Source organism: Idiotropiscis lumnitzeri, chromosome 3 (assembly GCF_059441095.1).
Source record: "Idiotropiscis lumnitzeri isolate Australia: NSW breed Sydney's pygmy pipehorse chromosome 3, RoL_Ilum_1.0, whole genome shotgun sequence".
NCBI classification, from domain to species: domain Eukaryota; kingdom Metazoa; phylum Chordata; class Actinopteri; order Syngnathiformes; family Syngnathidae; genus Idiotropiscis; species Idiotropiscis lumnitzeri.
The window spans coordinates 31,678,931-31,692,787 of record NC_142393.1 but is presented as its reverse complement, the minus strand read 5'-3'; the positions used below and the strand labels follow the sequence as shown (position 1 = coordinate 31,692,787).

Sequence of the window (13,857 nt, the reverse complement as noted above, 5' to 3'; positions counted from 1 at the left end):
TGATGGGACGTAGGCTCAGGACCACTGTCCCTACTCTCCCTTCGCTGCTGATCCCGTCTCTTCCTCACGCCGCGATTGTCAACTCGAAGGAGAAGGAGATGCGACTGGCGGAACAGAATCACTTTAACAGGCGCCACAGGGTGCATGTTCTAGACAAGCTTGCACCTGGACAAGAGGTGTGGGTGACTGACTCAAAGATCACGGGGACTGTGGTTGGCGAGCACACAACACCACGATCCTACATGGTCGATGTGCCTGGTGGGACTGTGCGCAGAAACCGCCATCACTTGATTCCAACGGGGGAGCCTAGCATTGCGCCAGCAGCTGTACCCGCTCCAGTGTCAGCCCCCCCAGCACCCACGGCCAGCCCGCAATCCGGCGTTCCCAGAACGAGGTCGGGCAGACCTGTCAGGAAGCCCGTTAGACTGGATCTGTAAAAAAAAAAAAAAAAAAAAAATAACAAAATCAAAAAAAAAAAACAGATCCAAGGAAAGAAAAAAAAAAGGTGGGGTAACATTGGGATGTACTGATTGGATTTTTGATGGGAATGTTGGTGTTTTGGAAAAAAAAAGTATTTGATGTCATTGTTTAAATGTTGGTGTTTTGGAAAAAAAAAAGTATGTGATGTCATTGTTTAAATTGAGCATGCTTCGGACTATTTAAGATCATTCATTGTTTTACTTAAAAGGGGAGATGTGGTGTGATCTGTGTGTATGTACCGGGTGGTGATGGTTTAACCCAGACACCCCCTTTATGTTGTGGTATGGTCCATTGGCCTGAGCTGGGACAATGGGCGGGCGCTACGCAGTTCAGTGGGGTTGAGCGTATGTCAATAAAGCCGACAGTATCGGACCTCGCTGTAGTGGCATCCTTATTTGCAGGATTAAAAACACAACACCCATCACCTAATTCCCAAGCAGGGGATGGAGGGGGCAGAAAAGAGAAGAACCGGCAGTAAACAGGCCAACAAATAATTAAATTAGATGCTAAAGTATATAAATAAATTGATCAAATGTCGCGCTGCAGGAAGACGACATCACTGGAACAGGTGCATGCCCAGTTGGTCAATGCCTTAAACTTCCTAGTGGGTCACCGTAACCTAATCCCCCAGCCGGGGGAAAAGGGGGCAGAAAAGAAAACAAAAGAAAAAAAAGCGGCAGTAAACAGGCCAACAAATATTTCAGCTAAATGCACAAGAGTATAAATGCGTCTTTAATAGTGTTTTGAACATTTCTACTGAGGTGGCGCCTCTAATATCTGAGGGTAGTGCATTCCAAAGCATTGGTGCCCGAATAGAGAACGCTCTAGAACCTGCGGACTTCTTTTTGGCTCGCGGGATCACTAAAAGACCAGCATTTTGTGAGCGAAGGTTTCTCTGGTGAAGTTTCCTCCAGGACAGTGTTCTTGATCCGGCCAATTGTTGTAAAGGTTTGTTTTTTTTTGACAAGGGAAAGGATTCGTCTCCAGGTCTTTTAGTGTTGCTGAGATCAACAGTGCCTTCTCTCTTTTCAGAATGTACCAAATAGTTGATTTGGCCACACCTAATGTTTTTGCTCTCTCTCTGATGGGTTTGTTTTGCTTTTTCGGCCTGCTTCAATGATAGACAGCTCTTTGGACTTCATATTGAGAGATGGCCTCACCGAATTGTAAATGAATATACCACACTTGACATGACTCTAGTTCTGTTATCTGCTCCATTAAAGTAAAACAATAAGGGAATGACACATACATAGCCATGGAACAACTGAGAACCCAATTGTCTAATTCATTTTGGTCCCTTAAAAACGTTGAGGCGCATATATCTCCATTATCTGTACCGCTTCTCCTCACAAGGGTCGCGGGGGTGCAGGAGCCTATCCTAGCTATCTTTGTGCAGGAGGCAGGGTACACTCTGAACTGGTTGCCAGCCCATCGCACGGTACACATAGACGAACAACCATCCGCGCTTGCACTCATACCTAGGGTCTATTTAGAGTGTCCAACACACCACGCATGTCTTTGGAATGTGGGAGGAAACTAGAGTACCTAAAGGAAACCCGCGCAGGCACGAGGAGAACATGCAAACTCTACACAGGAAGGCCGGCGCCGATCCCACAACCTCTGCACTGTGAGGCCATCGTGCTAACCAGTCGGCTACTGTGCCACCGGCACATAAAAATGTGTTGTAAAATTCTTACACCGTTGACCAGATTTTGATGGAAATACCCTCAAAATACAGTCAAGAGTATGCACTTACCGTATTTCTATGGCCAAAAGACACGCTGTATCAAAGGGTGTGGTGTCATTTGTGGGTGCTATTTCTGTATTTAACAAACACACACTCGGCACGTAGCGCGCATGATAGCTCGCGCATGTATTTGAAGTGAGAAATCTTTTTCAATTGTTACACCATTGATTTAATAAGAACTTTTACTTGAATAGAGGTTTCTTTGTCAACAGCCCCGCCATCTTCGCTATAAGACCTCTCATGTCAACATGGACATTGTCAGGGGAGGGATGTCACTCGTCACCACACTCCTTAGAGTCACGGTTTTATATCAAAACCAAAACTATCACTGAACAGCATACAAGCAAACAATGAAACAAAGAAATACAATTAACACAAAACATGTATCTCTCATGCCATTCATATCCCAAAAAGAAATAAAAATAACACAAAAAGAGTACTGAGGCATTATGGGAGCCTCTCAGCCTCAGCCAATCAGATTGCTGGTTTGAGAGATGTGAGTGTGTCATGACCCGTGTCGGTCATGGCAGGGTTTTTGTTGTTGTTTTCGCGTCTTCCATGCCTTTTGTTGTTGTTTTGGTTTCTGTCAGCTGAGTAGGGGCGTTTCCCCTCAGCACTCCGTCCCCACCAGCCACGCACCTGTTCCCCGTTAGCCTCACACACCTGATGCCCATCTGCTCCCCTAATTACTGGACTATATGAACACCTCACTCCAACAACTCATTGTCGGTGCATTGCCCCGTTTGGACTGTCACGACCGCTCCCTGATCTCGCTCTCGCTCTCGCTCCCGCTCCCGCTCCCGCTCCCGCTCCCGCTCCCGCTCCCGCTCCCGCTCTTGCTCCCGCTCTTGTCCCTAGTTTTTGTCACTGTCTTTGTTCCTCGGTTTTTTGTTCTGTTTAGTCACGTTAAGTTCGTCTTTGTTATTTTGCACCCTGCCACGTTTGTTTGTCCTGGTACCTTGTTTGCCTTTTGGTTTTGTTTTGTTAAATAAATTCTCTTTAAGTTACCCTTATCCCTGCTTCCTCGCATTTTGGGTCCACCCCCTCCTCGCCGACCAGCGAACCTGACAGAGTGGTGTGCTTTGGGCAGTGTTTTTTTTTCAGTCTGTTGTCTAAACCTGTGATGTTTCTTGCTTGCAATGACATGAATGATAAGAAAGACTATGGCTTTGTGGACAGCTGCCCTTTTGTCCAGTTCTTTCCCCGCACGTACATACTGGCCTGTTTTGATTGTGTGAAACCATAACCAAATTAGTTATTCACAGAATTTAGTTGTCACAGTCTGTACACAACAGTCACACACTTCAACCCGCAGGGTGTGCTAAGATGCACACCTAAAGGTACAATGGGGGCATCAAAAACTCATTGCTTGAGTGAAAAGCATTTGAACAAATCCATGGATCTCAGTCTATTCACCTGGCGGATTGTAGTACAGGGCGCCTCTCCTCCCTTGGTGAAAAATTGGGACTTTAGAGTGCGCCTTATGGCCGTAAATCAGATCTCGGTGGTGTTGAGAAGAGCTGGAATGCTAAAATTGCATGTATTTTTGACCAGATTGTGGCTTGTTGATTGTTTGTAAGGCTCGGAATCACTTGGAGCATGCAACTCAACAGCAATGTCGCAAGCACTAAATTCTGAATTTCAATAGAACACAAAAAACTATAATGGCGGGCATGAGTTTTCACAAGTGAATTTCATGGACATTAGTAATTATTTTTAATTTATGTAAATACATTATTGTTTATGGGCGGCACAGTGGTGACTGGTTTGCATAATGGCCTCACTGCGCAGAGGTGAAGGGTCCGATCCCTTTATGTGTGGAGTTTGCATGTTTTCCCCGTGCCTGCATGGGTGTTCTCCCAGTACTGCGGTTTTCTCCCACATTCCAAAGACATGCATGGTAGGTTTATTGAACACTCTAAATTGTCCTTAGATATTAATGTGGAGCGGATAGTTGTTTGTCCCTGTGTGCCATGTGATTTGCTGGCAACCAGTTCAGGGTGTACCCCACCTACTGCCTGAAGATAGCAGGAATAGGCTCTAGCACGTCCGTGACCTTGTGAGGATAAGCGGCTTAGATAATGGATAGATGGATGTTGTTCATACATCAGAAAAAGTTTGGGTGGGTGTTTGGCATTGCAGACAAATAACAGTTTCATCCTGTATGATTTATTGTTTAGCCATTTCAGACAGAATATTATAATGGATAAGCTTGGTCCCTGTCAACCCCAGTTCCGAAATGTTGTCTGCACCCCTGGTCGGTAGTCCTACGATTATGTATTTATATGGAAAGCTTTCATTCATTTCTGTAGTTGAGTTAAAGAGTTCGTAAAAAAAGAAATTTTTTGGGCTCATTGTGCCTGCGGGTCCCTATCAGACGTAGGGTTGGCCAAAAACACAAGAACAGAACTACGAGTAAGGGCACTGAAAGGGGGAAAAGAGGAGAATGAAGGGCCCCTAATAAAATTATCACCATGACAAAATCAGAATAAGAATCAGAATCAGAAATCCCTTCATTGTCATTGTGCTCAAGTGTGCAACGAGATTAGAGAGCTCCCCTCTCCAGGGCAATACAACAATAATTCAGATAAATATATAAATTAGATAAATAAGAGAATAGTTAGTGCAATGGAAAATAATACTGAATAGGATATATATTTAAAAAAAAAAATAATAATATGACATTCAGTAATAAATGTACAATTACCCATATATTTAATTTACTATGCGTGGCAACAGGAAGTGTAATTGTTTACGAAACTTTCTCAATGCCTCACCCTCTCCATTTATGTAAAACGGTTCTGTTCACCCGCTCCAACCTGCAGAAACCAACAGATTTTCACGTTAGCAAACAGTCAGAGGAGGCAGGGACGGCAAGATGCCGCCCTTGAAGTCCGGTAGCAAAAACTGAAAACGAAGAAACTTAGGAAGGAGAAAGAAGCCAAAGGTCGACAACATGTCACCCAGTTCTTTCATAGGCAAGGTGGGTTAGTGTTTCATTTGATGGAAAGTTCCGGAGCAACAGCTTGTTGATTCTTGTTCTATAGATGATAATGTTCAAATTACAATAAATCATAAAAGGCAATTGTCCATTTTGTTTTTGGTGGTGTTTGTTTTATTTCCACACTGATTATAATTTCATTTCACTTTAATGAAAGAGTTTATTTAGTATTTATGTTTTGAATTTTCTGATAATCTTGAGGATTTCATGTTCGATTATTAAAAGAAAGATGTTTTTTGGGATACAGAGTCTCTGCAGCAAATAATTGAATCTACATAAATTTCATTATATTTTCAGTGGGTACGCTATATATGTAACTCATATTTTTTTTCACAAATATGGGAATAGTCAAAAATATAAATAAGTGCAGTTTTATGTAAAACGTTGTGAAAATCTTCCGCCTGCCTCACGACCGACTGTGTGTGTGTGGGTGCGTGTGTTGAGGAGTGGGAGCAGTAAGATTTATTTTCATGGGGGCCAAAATCCCTGGCAGCGCCCCTGACTACGAGCATCACTTCTGAGACGGCTCACTTGCCACACCCTTGTCGACCAATAGTGACAATGAAATCCTCGTGCGCATGACCACAAACGCGCAGATGGAGTTCTTCTCATTCGGGCGATTTATGCCATTTGGCAACTGTGGTAATAGAGCAATAATCTACTTGTCCGTGCTAGATTTGAGGAGGCCCATTGGTCTGCTGGGTGATGGACTTGATCAGCTCGGTCACTGGTGCGGCTCTTATAAATTGCTGCAAGCTACCGGGATGCGGGCAAGAACAACAAAAAAAACAACAATAACAAACGGAAATCGGGCACTTATACTTTCAGTGTAGCATATTTAAAGAAAGGGTCAACATTGAGGCTCATTAAAAAAGAACACGAAACGTCGCCCTACAATTGAATATGTAACGGAGATTGGTCGTTTATGTTCACACCAACTCACAAAAGAGATACTGATCGAAATCATTCTAAAGCGCGATGTGAAACTCGACATCTTTTACGTTGAAATGTTGTTGGCGGAAGTCAGTCACTAACCCCGCTTCTGGGCAGCGGCTAGGGCGGCTAGAGTGCTAACAGGGAGCCCGCTGCTGCCACCTCAACATGGAGTAGGAAGAGCACAGCGTTCACCGCCGATAAGCGGACCAGAGAGGAATACGTTACATCAATTAAATATATCCGCTGAGACCCTCGCAAATGAGACTTTCTTGGACGCGTTGGTAACTGTAAAGGGAAACACGGCGTTTATCTGAAAGATGGCGAACGACTCCCCTGCTAAAAGTCTAGTAGACATCGACTTGGCTTCACTGCGGGTGAGTGCTTCCGACACGAGACCTTGTGTTTTCTATAAGGTTTTATTGGCGTGTATTCAACGCAACTCGACAAACCTCGCGCCATACTGTGTGGCTAACGTGAGTGGCCTTTAATCAAGGCACGGATGTGTCGCCTTGTCTCGGGCGAAGCGGGGAAAACGAGCGCAGAGTCGCCGCGAGGTGTTGCCGCTGTCTGCTTTTCCTTTGTTCCACATGTATTTGGCACATGAGGCTTAAGCACGGGCAACAGCTGTCTCGCTCACGGCGCACAATGCTCCTCGGAACAGTACTACTTTTCTTATCGTCCACTCTCGTCTTTGTTTTTCTAGGACCCTGCCGGGATATTTGAATTGGTGGAGGTGGTTGGAAATGGCACCTACGGACAAGTATACAAGGTTGGTTGGAGGCGCAGTGCGTGCTCTGTCCTGCAGGAGACAGATGATCACCACAAGCTTGTTTTTTTTCTCGTTTTTCCACTACTGATCTCCTCCTCGAGAACAAAACAACTCCCGTTTTCAAATGGAAATATTGCAGAATATTGCTGTCAGACTACGTTGCTGATATCTGCTGCAGAAACATGACATCACTTTTGTCTAGACTCAGTTGTCTGACTCTGATTTTGGGTTATTGTTAATTGTTCATGAGTGACTTAGTCTGATTCATCACCTACCTTACAGGTAAGTAGATGAGAATGCACAAATGGGGAAACGACTAATCTTATAGAATCTAGTCCCTTCAAAGTCAGAGCCAATTTTTGACTGGATGTCAAGTAGAGGGTGACAGGAGAGGATGTATACTCCGGTCCCATCCCACTCCCACATAAAATAAAATCCTGTACCGGACCAGAGTTAAAAAACCCCCAATAATTTCCTGTTCTGTCGCGGTGAAAATGTGTTTGTCGCCCCCTCTTCCTCATGGGCTCCCCCACTCCTGTTAACTTTTTATCCTAACTCCTGTTAACTTTTTATCCTAACTTTATACCCTCCCAATCCAGTGATTAAAGATAACGTTACTCACACACCAGTGAGATTCCTGTGACCCGTGGATTCCGAAAAAATTGTCAGCCTCTAATGTCCAGAATTCATTTCAAGTGTATTATTTTCATTTGGAATTGTTGCTGCCAACTCGTAATATGACATTAAAAGGAAATGTTGCTATCAATGAAGTAATCCGACATTAGGCTACAAATTCTAAATGAACCCATCAGAAATATTGCTTAGTATTAGGGTTGTCCAAATCATCCATCCATCAATCTTCTGTACCGCTTCTCCTCACTAGGGTCACGGGGGGTGCTAGAGCCTATCCCAGCTATCTTTGGGCAGTAGGCGGGGGACACCCTGAATTGGTTGCCAGCCAATTGCGGGGCACACAGAGACGAACCATCATCCACACTCACACCCATACCTAGGGGCAATTTAGAGTGTTCAATCGGCCTGCCATGCATGTTTTTGGAAACCGGAGTACCCGTAGGAAACCCATGCAAGCACGGGGAGTACATGCAAACTCCACACAGGATGGCCAGAACCCACACCCGATGCTGTCTCTCACTGTGAGGCCATCGTGCTAACCAGTCGGCCACCGTGCCGCCCTTGTTCAAATCAACGACTTAAATTATTCTTAAAAAGAGAGAACAGACTGGTATGGTCAGCAACACCAAAGGATACCGAAGACCACGGAAAACACGTGTGGTTGGTTTTGGATTATAATTCTGGATGCTGCAGTGGACTGACGATTTTTTTCCCCTGGTGTCGGAAAAAAAAACCTACACAATGGTTGGCCAGATCAAGAACACTCCTGGTCTTAGGTGTATGGGTGTCCGAGACATTAATCAACACAAGGCTTCACCAGATGAATACAGTTATCACCACAAGAAAAAAAAACAGATAGGCCAGAATAGTTTGCAAAACATCTAAAAAAGGATCGACAGATGAGACAAAGAATAATTTATGCTTGTGGCAGGGCCGGTGCTACCCCTCTGGGTGCCCTAAACGTCAGATGGTGGCCCCCACCCCAACACAATATAAAAATTTTTCTTGAGCCCAATTTTTTTGTGCGCCTGTGTGTGTGTGTGTGTGTGTGTGTGTGCGTGTGCGCGGGGGTGCATGCGTGTGTGTGTGCGTGCGAGCGCGGGGCATCTGACTTTTAAATGGATGCATAGAGACAGTTACTAGTCACCTGTTAAAAATTACAGTTAGTAATGTAATCAAAGTGGGGTAATATTGAAGTAATGTAACTTTTATATGTTTAACTACTTTTGGACTGCTCCAATACTAGATATGTTGAAAGAAATTAATAACACTTTTCGTGTCCTGAATTTTTTTGTTTGCCTGTAATATCCATCCATCCATCCATTTTCTGTACCGCTCCTCCTCACTTGGGTTGCGGGGAGTGCTGGAGCCTATCCCAGCGATCTTCGGGCAGTAGGCGGGGTACACCCTGAACTGGTTGCCAACCATTTGCAGGGCACACAGAGACGAACAACCATCCGCACTCATACCTAGGGGCAATTTAGAGTGTCCAATCGACCTGCCATGCATGTTTTTGGAATGTGGGAGGAAACTGGAGTACCCGGAGGAAACCCACGCAGGCACGGGGAGAACATGCAAACTCCACACAGGATGGCCGGAGCCGGGATTGAACCCACGCCGAATGCTGTCTCTCACTGTGAGGCCATCTTGCTAACCAGTCAGGCCACCGTGCCACCTGCCTGTAATAGTCACCTGTTAAAAAATGTAGTTCGTAATGTAATCAAAGTGTGCTCCAAAACAGTCACCATCTACTCCCTTTGAGTCACTTTTGAAAGCCAAACCAATACATATCCAGCCAGCCAGTTATTTAATTGTTGGCCAACAAAAGCCAACATGAGATGACCATTGAGGTTTGTGACTCGTTTTCCACTTAACTCTGCAAAATCTTGTTTGGCCAGCAGGTTTTGAGATATGTTGATGACTCGACTGTGTGATCTCTGTCACCTAAAAATTTAATTCTGGAAAATAATCCAATTTTTATGAAATTAATTGTAATCTGATTACATTATTTTCTGCAACAGTAATGGCATACAGATAGTTTTTTGTATCCTGAATACATAACGCCGGTACATGTATTTCCCCCGAGCATGTGCACGCAAGTCGTGCGCACTCGACGATGTCGGAAAGTTTCTCACGGATGTGATGGTGCCCCTTATGGACGATGGTGCGCACTTGTGCATGCTGTGCGCTTAGGGAGCGCCAGCAATGGAAAGAGCGATGGAAGAGAAGAGTATGATGAAGCAACAGGAACTCCACATAATCCAAACCATACCACTTCATCAGTGACGGTTCATTGTGTGGGTATGTGGTGGTTTAATTTGAGTTATTTGGTTTGATTTGATCTAGATCAATCAAAACACAAAGACAATAAAATGAAACATAATTGAACAAAATACACAGACGAGATCATAAGGATGCAAAACCTTATCTTGTCCTGCCCACTCATTACAATTGAAATCGTAATTTATCCAACTTGTGTGTTCGTGTAAATGGATTTGTGCGTCCATAACCTTTTTTTGTTCCTCTCGGTAGTTTCACATTATAAATTATCAAATTCTCTTTAATAAAGCAAATTATAAATTAGCATTGAAATAAATAAAACTACACACCTGAGTGTTGCATGTAATTTCAAAATTGTCCCTCTGGATGGCGACAATCCAATGTTGCCGAGTTTCCTCATCTGAGGGAAATCCCCAAAAAACATCTGTACTGTTGAATTGAGCTGAAACCTGACAGAAAGGCACACAGCAATGTAGAGCATTTATCTGTGATAATAGACCCAACAACTTCAAATATAAATAAGAGACGCAATGAACTTTATTCAATCAGCAAAAGTGCTCGTTGTTCGCTAGTACTTAAATTTGATCATTATTTAATTATAAGTATTATGACTGACTGGGATGTCATCAACTGTACAACTCTCAAGCTATGGCACAACAAGTGATCCGGAAGTAGTTGGGCTACATAGTTTTTTTTGGGCCGTAAATCCCGCCTCTGCTGTGGCACATACCCCATTAACCTCTTGTGCATTGAGAGACTTTTTTGTCTGTGTCAGTGGCTTCGTTTGCATGGACACATTTATTTGGATTAAAAACCTGATTGGAATAAAAATGCTTCATGTACACACCCCATTCTGAATATTTTGACCCGCTCAAGCCCATCCTGATCAAGACTTAATTTGAACAAGAATGGTGGTTTAAGTCGATTTAATAATCTGATTGGCGCGCATAAAAGCACTGAACGTAATTTCTGGACTACGAAACACACCTGATTAAAAGACGCTACTGCTAAATGTAGCCATTAAAAATAAATTTGTACATAATAATTTCATTGGTCAGATGTGACAAGAAAATGTACTGACGGCCTGACGCCTGTCCGTAAAAATCCATAAATAAACCGCATCACATTAAAAGCCGCCGGCTTCAAAGTTTGGGGAAAACAGTAGCTGCTTGTCAAAAAATTATGGTATTCCGAAATTTAGGAAAAAACTGATTTACCACACATCTGTGACATCACTATACGTGTTTCTGTTATTTCCAGATGCTAGTAGAAGCAGAGTTAGCAAATCTGGCCTTGTCTTAAAAATGACCACTAGCAAATACAAACGTGCGGTATGGAGGTTATGTTGCAGCACCATTAAAAAAGTACTCAACAAAACAGCGCAAACGGGAAAAATAAGTGAAATAACGCTAACGTTTAAAGTAGAAATGGACGGAGGGATGTTTTGTTGACACCGTGCTCGCGACGGTTTCTTTTTCTACTATTTCTGGTTAATGTGGTCAGTCTGCGTGTGTCAAAATAATTTGTTCTGATCATAAGTGTGATCAATGAACAAGATAGTCCTAATCGATTCAATATTTTTAGAGTCCATGAAAACACTGCACCATAATTTTAATCCGAACTCTGATTGGTTTAAAGAAATGTCCAAACCAACATATCCGATATGACCCTAACCTTTTGAACCAAAAAAGTTGAGTGTAGTACAAACGATAATACAAATATCAAATCACATGCATATGCCTGTTAATGTGAAGTGATGCGCTTGCAACACGATACATCCGTTTCTGCGTTTTAAGGTAGCGATTGCTTGAGAGTTGGGAGACTCAACGGACCATATTCTGTACATATTGTGTTTTACAACAGTAGTACCTTACAGTGTTTATAATTCAACACTGGACAAGCAGGCTGGTACAGACGTCAAAATGTGAAGCGGGTCGTGAGCGCTTCAGTGAATGTGGGAAAGCTAGATGGGAAGCCCTCATTTATATAGAAACGCGCTTCCACCTTGTGCGCGCAGTCTGACAAACTGACTGGTGCGCTCTCACTGTTTGTATTTGACACAGGGCATTGTGAGATGCGTGATGCCAACGTCTGGTGTTCTGTGTTTTGGATGTTTTTGTACTTTATTACTTTTATATTACAGCAGACAGAAAGCGCTTTGTTACTGCTGCTGTTGTAAAATGTTCATTATGAATGACGGTGTATTGCATATTTGAAAATTGAAATGCATAAATATTCATGCTGATCTGTGAGTCAATGTTTTATAATGAGTTGAGCATCTGAATTAGGGTTGGGGAGAGGCATTCCTACATTTGATGGTTAGCCCTGAGTTGGTAAAGGCAGCCCTGTGTGTGATAGTCAGGCATTACAAAGAATAATTCTGCTATTTTGTTTTTGACTATGATGATCTTGTCATAAAAGCAATCATTCAACATTGTTTAATTAATTATTGTGTTTTTTTAAGTGAACTGAGATGCTTTTGCTCTTTATGCAGCAGTACAAAGGCACTGGATAAGTCCAACTGCTTTGCGCTGTTCACGGCTATCTATACCTTTCTGATCAGTGTATTGCTCGCTGAGATGTCATGTGACAAATGACAGTACAGTGTGCTGTTGGTTTGTGGGTCTGTTGTTGCAAGTGGAAAAGACCAGCAACTTCCAATATAATGTAGTGTAATGTGAGAGCTCTTGTGTGCAGAACCAGTATCAGTTGATGCCACTTTAACTAAACCAATGCTTTATTCTAGCAACATTTTGTTTTTATCTCATAAAAAATCTTTTAATTTTGTGGGATGTAGCTGGCTTGCTCTTAGATTTGTCACTGTGGACATTGAGGCAGGAAAACGTAAAAGCTTTGAATAGTTCTAGTTTAGTCCAATATTCAATATGCAAATGATGTGTTTTAGTCACCCAGCAGTTAGTTTTTCAGATTTGTAGTTTCGCACTTACCCTGAGAATGAAGCACTGTCTTCTTCGGGATTTTGCTTGGCAAAACGGGCACTGCCCTATGCTCCCTGGATGTACTGCTCCTCAAAGAGCAATTGTCAGTGTTTTAAACATTTTTGTGCCAAATCCCATACTGCCTTGATTTGCTTGATCCATGGGATGCAGCAAAACCCCTGAGTTGCCTCCCGACTTTCCTCGCAGTCTAATTAATATTTTCTGCAACACACACGCACACACACATGTACACGCATGCAAACGCACGCACGCATGCACACACGCACGCACGCACGCACACACACGAACGAACGCACACATCCTCAACCTCTACAGCTGACATCTCTTTGGCAGCCACCTCCCCCTATGCTGACCCTCAGCCTAATCACAGGTCACAAGACCTGCAGCATTCTCAAAGTGTCTGATCCTTTTGAACAAAACTTTGTGTTGTGTGCATTTTCTCCAGACAGTCCATTATCACTGTGTTGCAGTTCAGTCACAAAGGCATTGGCAGATAGGATTCCTTCTTGTGCAACCATGCAACATATTTTTTGCAAACCAGGGCAGTGCACTGCTTTCTGATACTGAAACGTCAGTAGCAACTTACGTTAACGTGCTTTATGTTAACCTAGACAGTGGAAATATATCAATACTCAGACATAACGCTCGGTGCAGCATCAGCTTTGTGCCATTTGCTCTGAGTGCGGAGAGACGATAGCACAGTTCTCTGCACACTAGGTGCTGTTAGTATAGTTGCTTAAAGGAACAAAACGGTAAAAATACATTTTTCAAAGTTCGATTACTTTGTATGTATAAGGAACAAAAGTGCAAACATCAATGCCATATAATTTCTTGAAAAAAAAATCAAAACAATGTCATACCCTGTATGCAGCCATATCGGACATTTTGGACCACTTCCATTGTGATGTCACGAGTGCTGTACGCTAGACTGTTCATTTCGGACATGTTTACGGGTCTATTGTGCTCTAAAAATAGTGGTTTGGCTGCGTTCTGCTGGGCAACTGTTTCACTGATTCCACTGCTTTGGATGGCATGTTTAGGCTTAGTTTGG

General features: G+C 43.1%; 1 protein-coding gene across 3 annotated transcripts in view; it reads left to right on the top strand.

Annotated features, from left to right (window-relative positions):
• The first annotated feature begins 6,267 nt into the window (after positions 1-6,267).
• Positions 6,268-13,857, top strand: part of LOC148340920 (mitogen-activated protein kinase kinase kinase kinase 4-like) — a 36,569-nt gene continuing 28,979 nt past the window's right edge. For all 3 annotated transcript variants that reach the window (XM_088289834.1, XM_088289833.1, XM_088289835.1), the window contains exons 1-2: positions 6,268-6,538; positions 6,868-6,933. In XM_088289834.1, the coding sequence (XP_088145960.1) occupies positions 6,482-6,538; positions 6,868-6,933 (123 nt within the window). In that variant the 5' untranslated portion in view covers positions 6,268-6,481. The remainder of the gene's footprint in view (positions 6,539-6,867; positions 6,934-13,857) is intronic.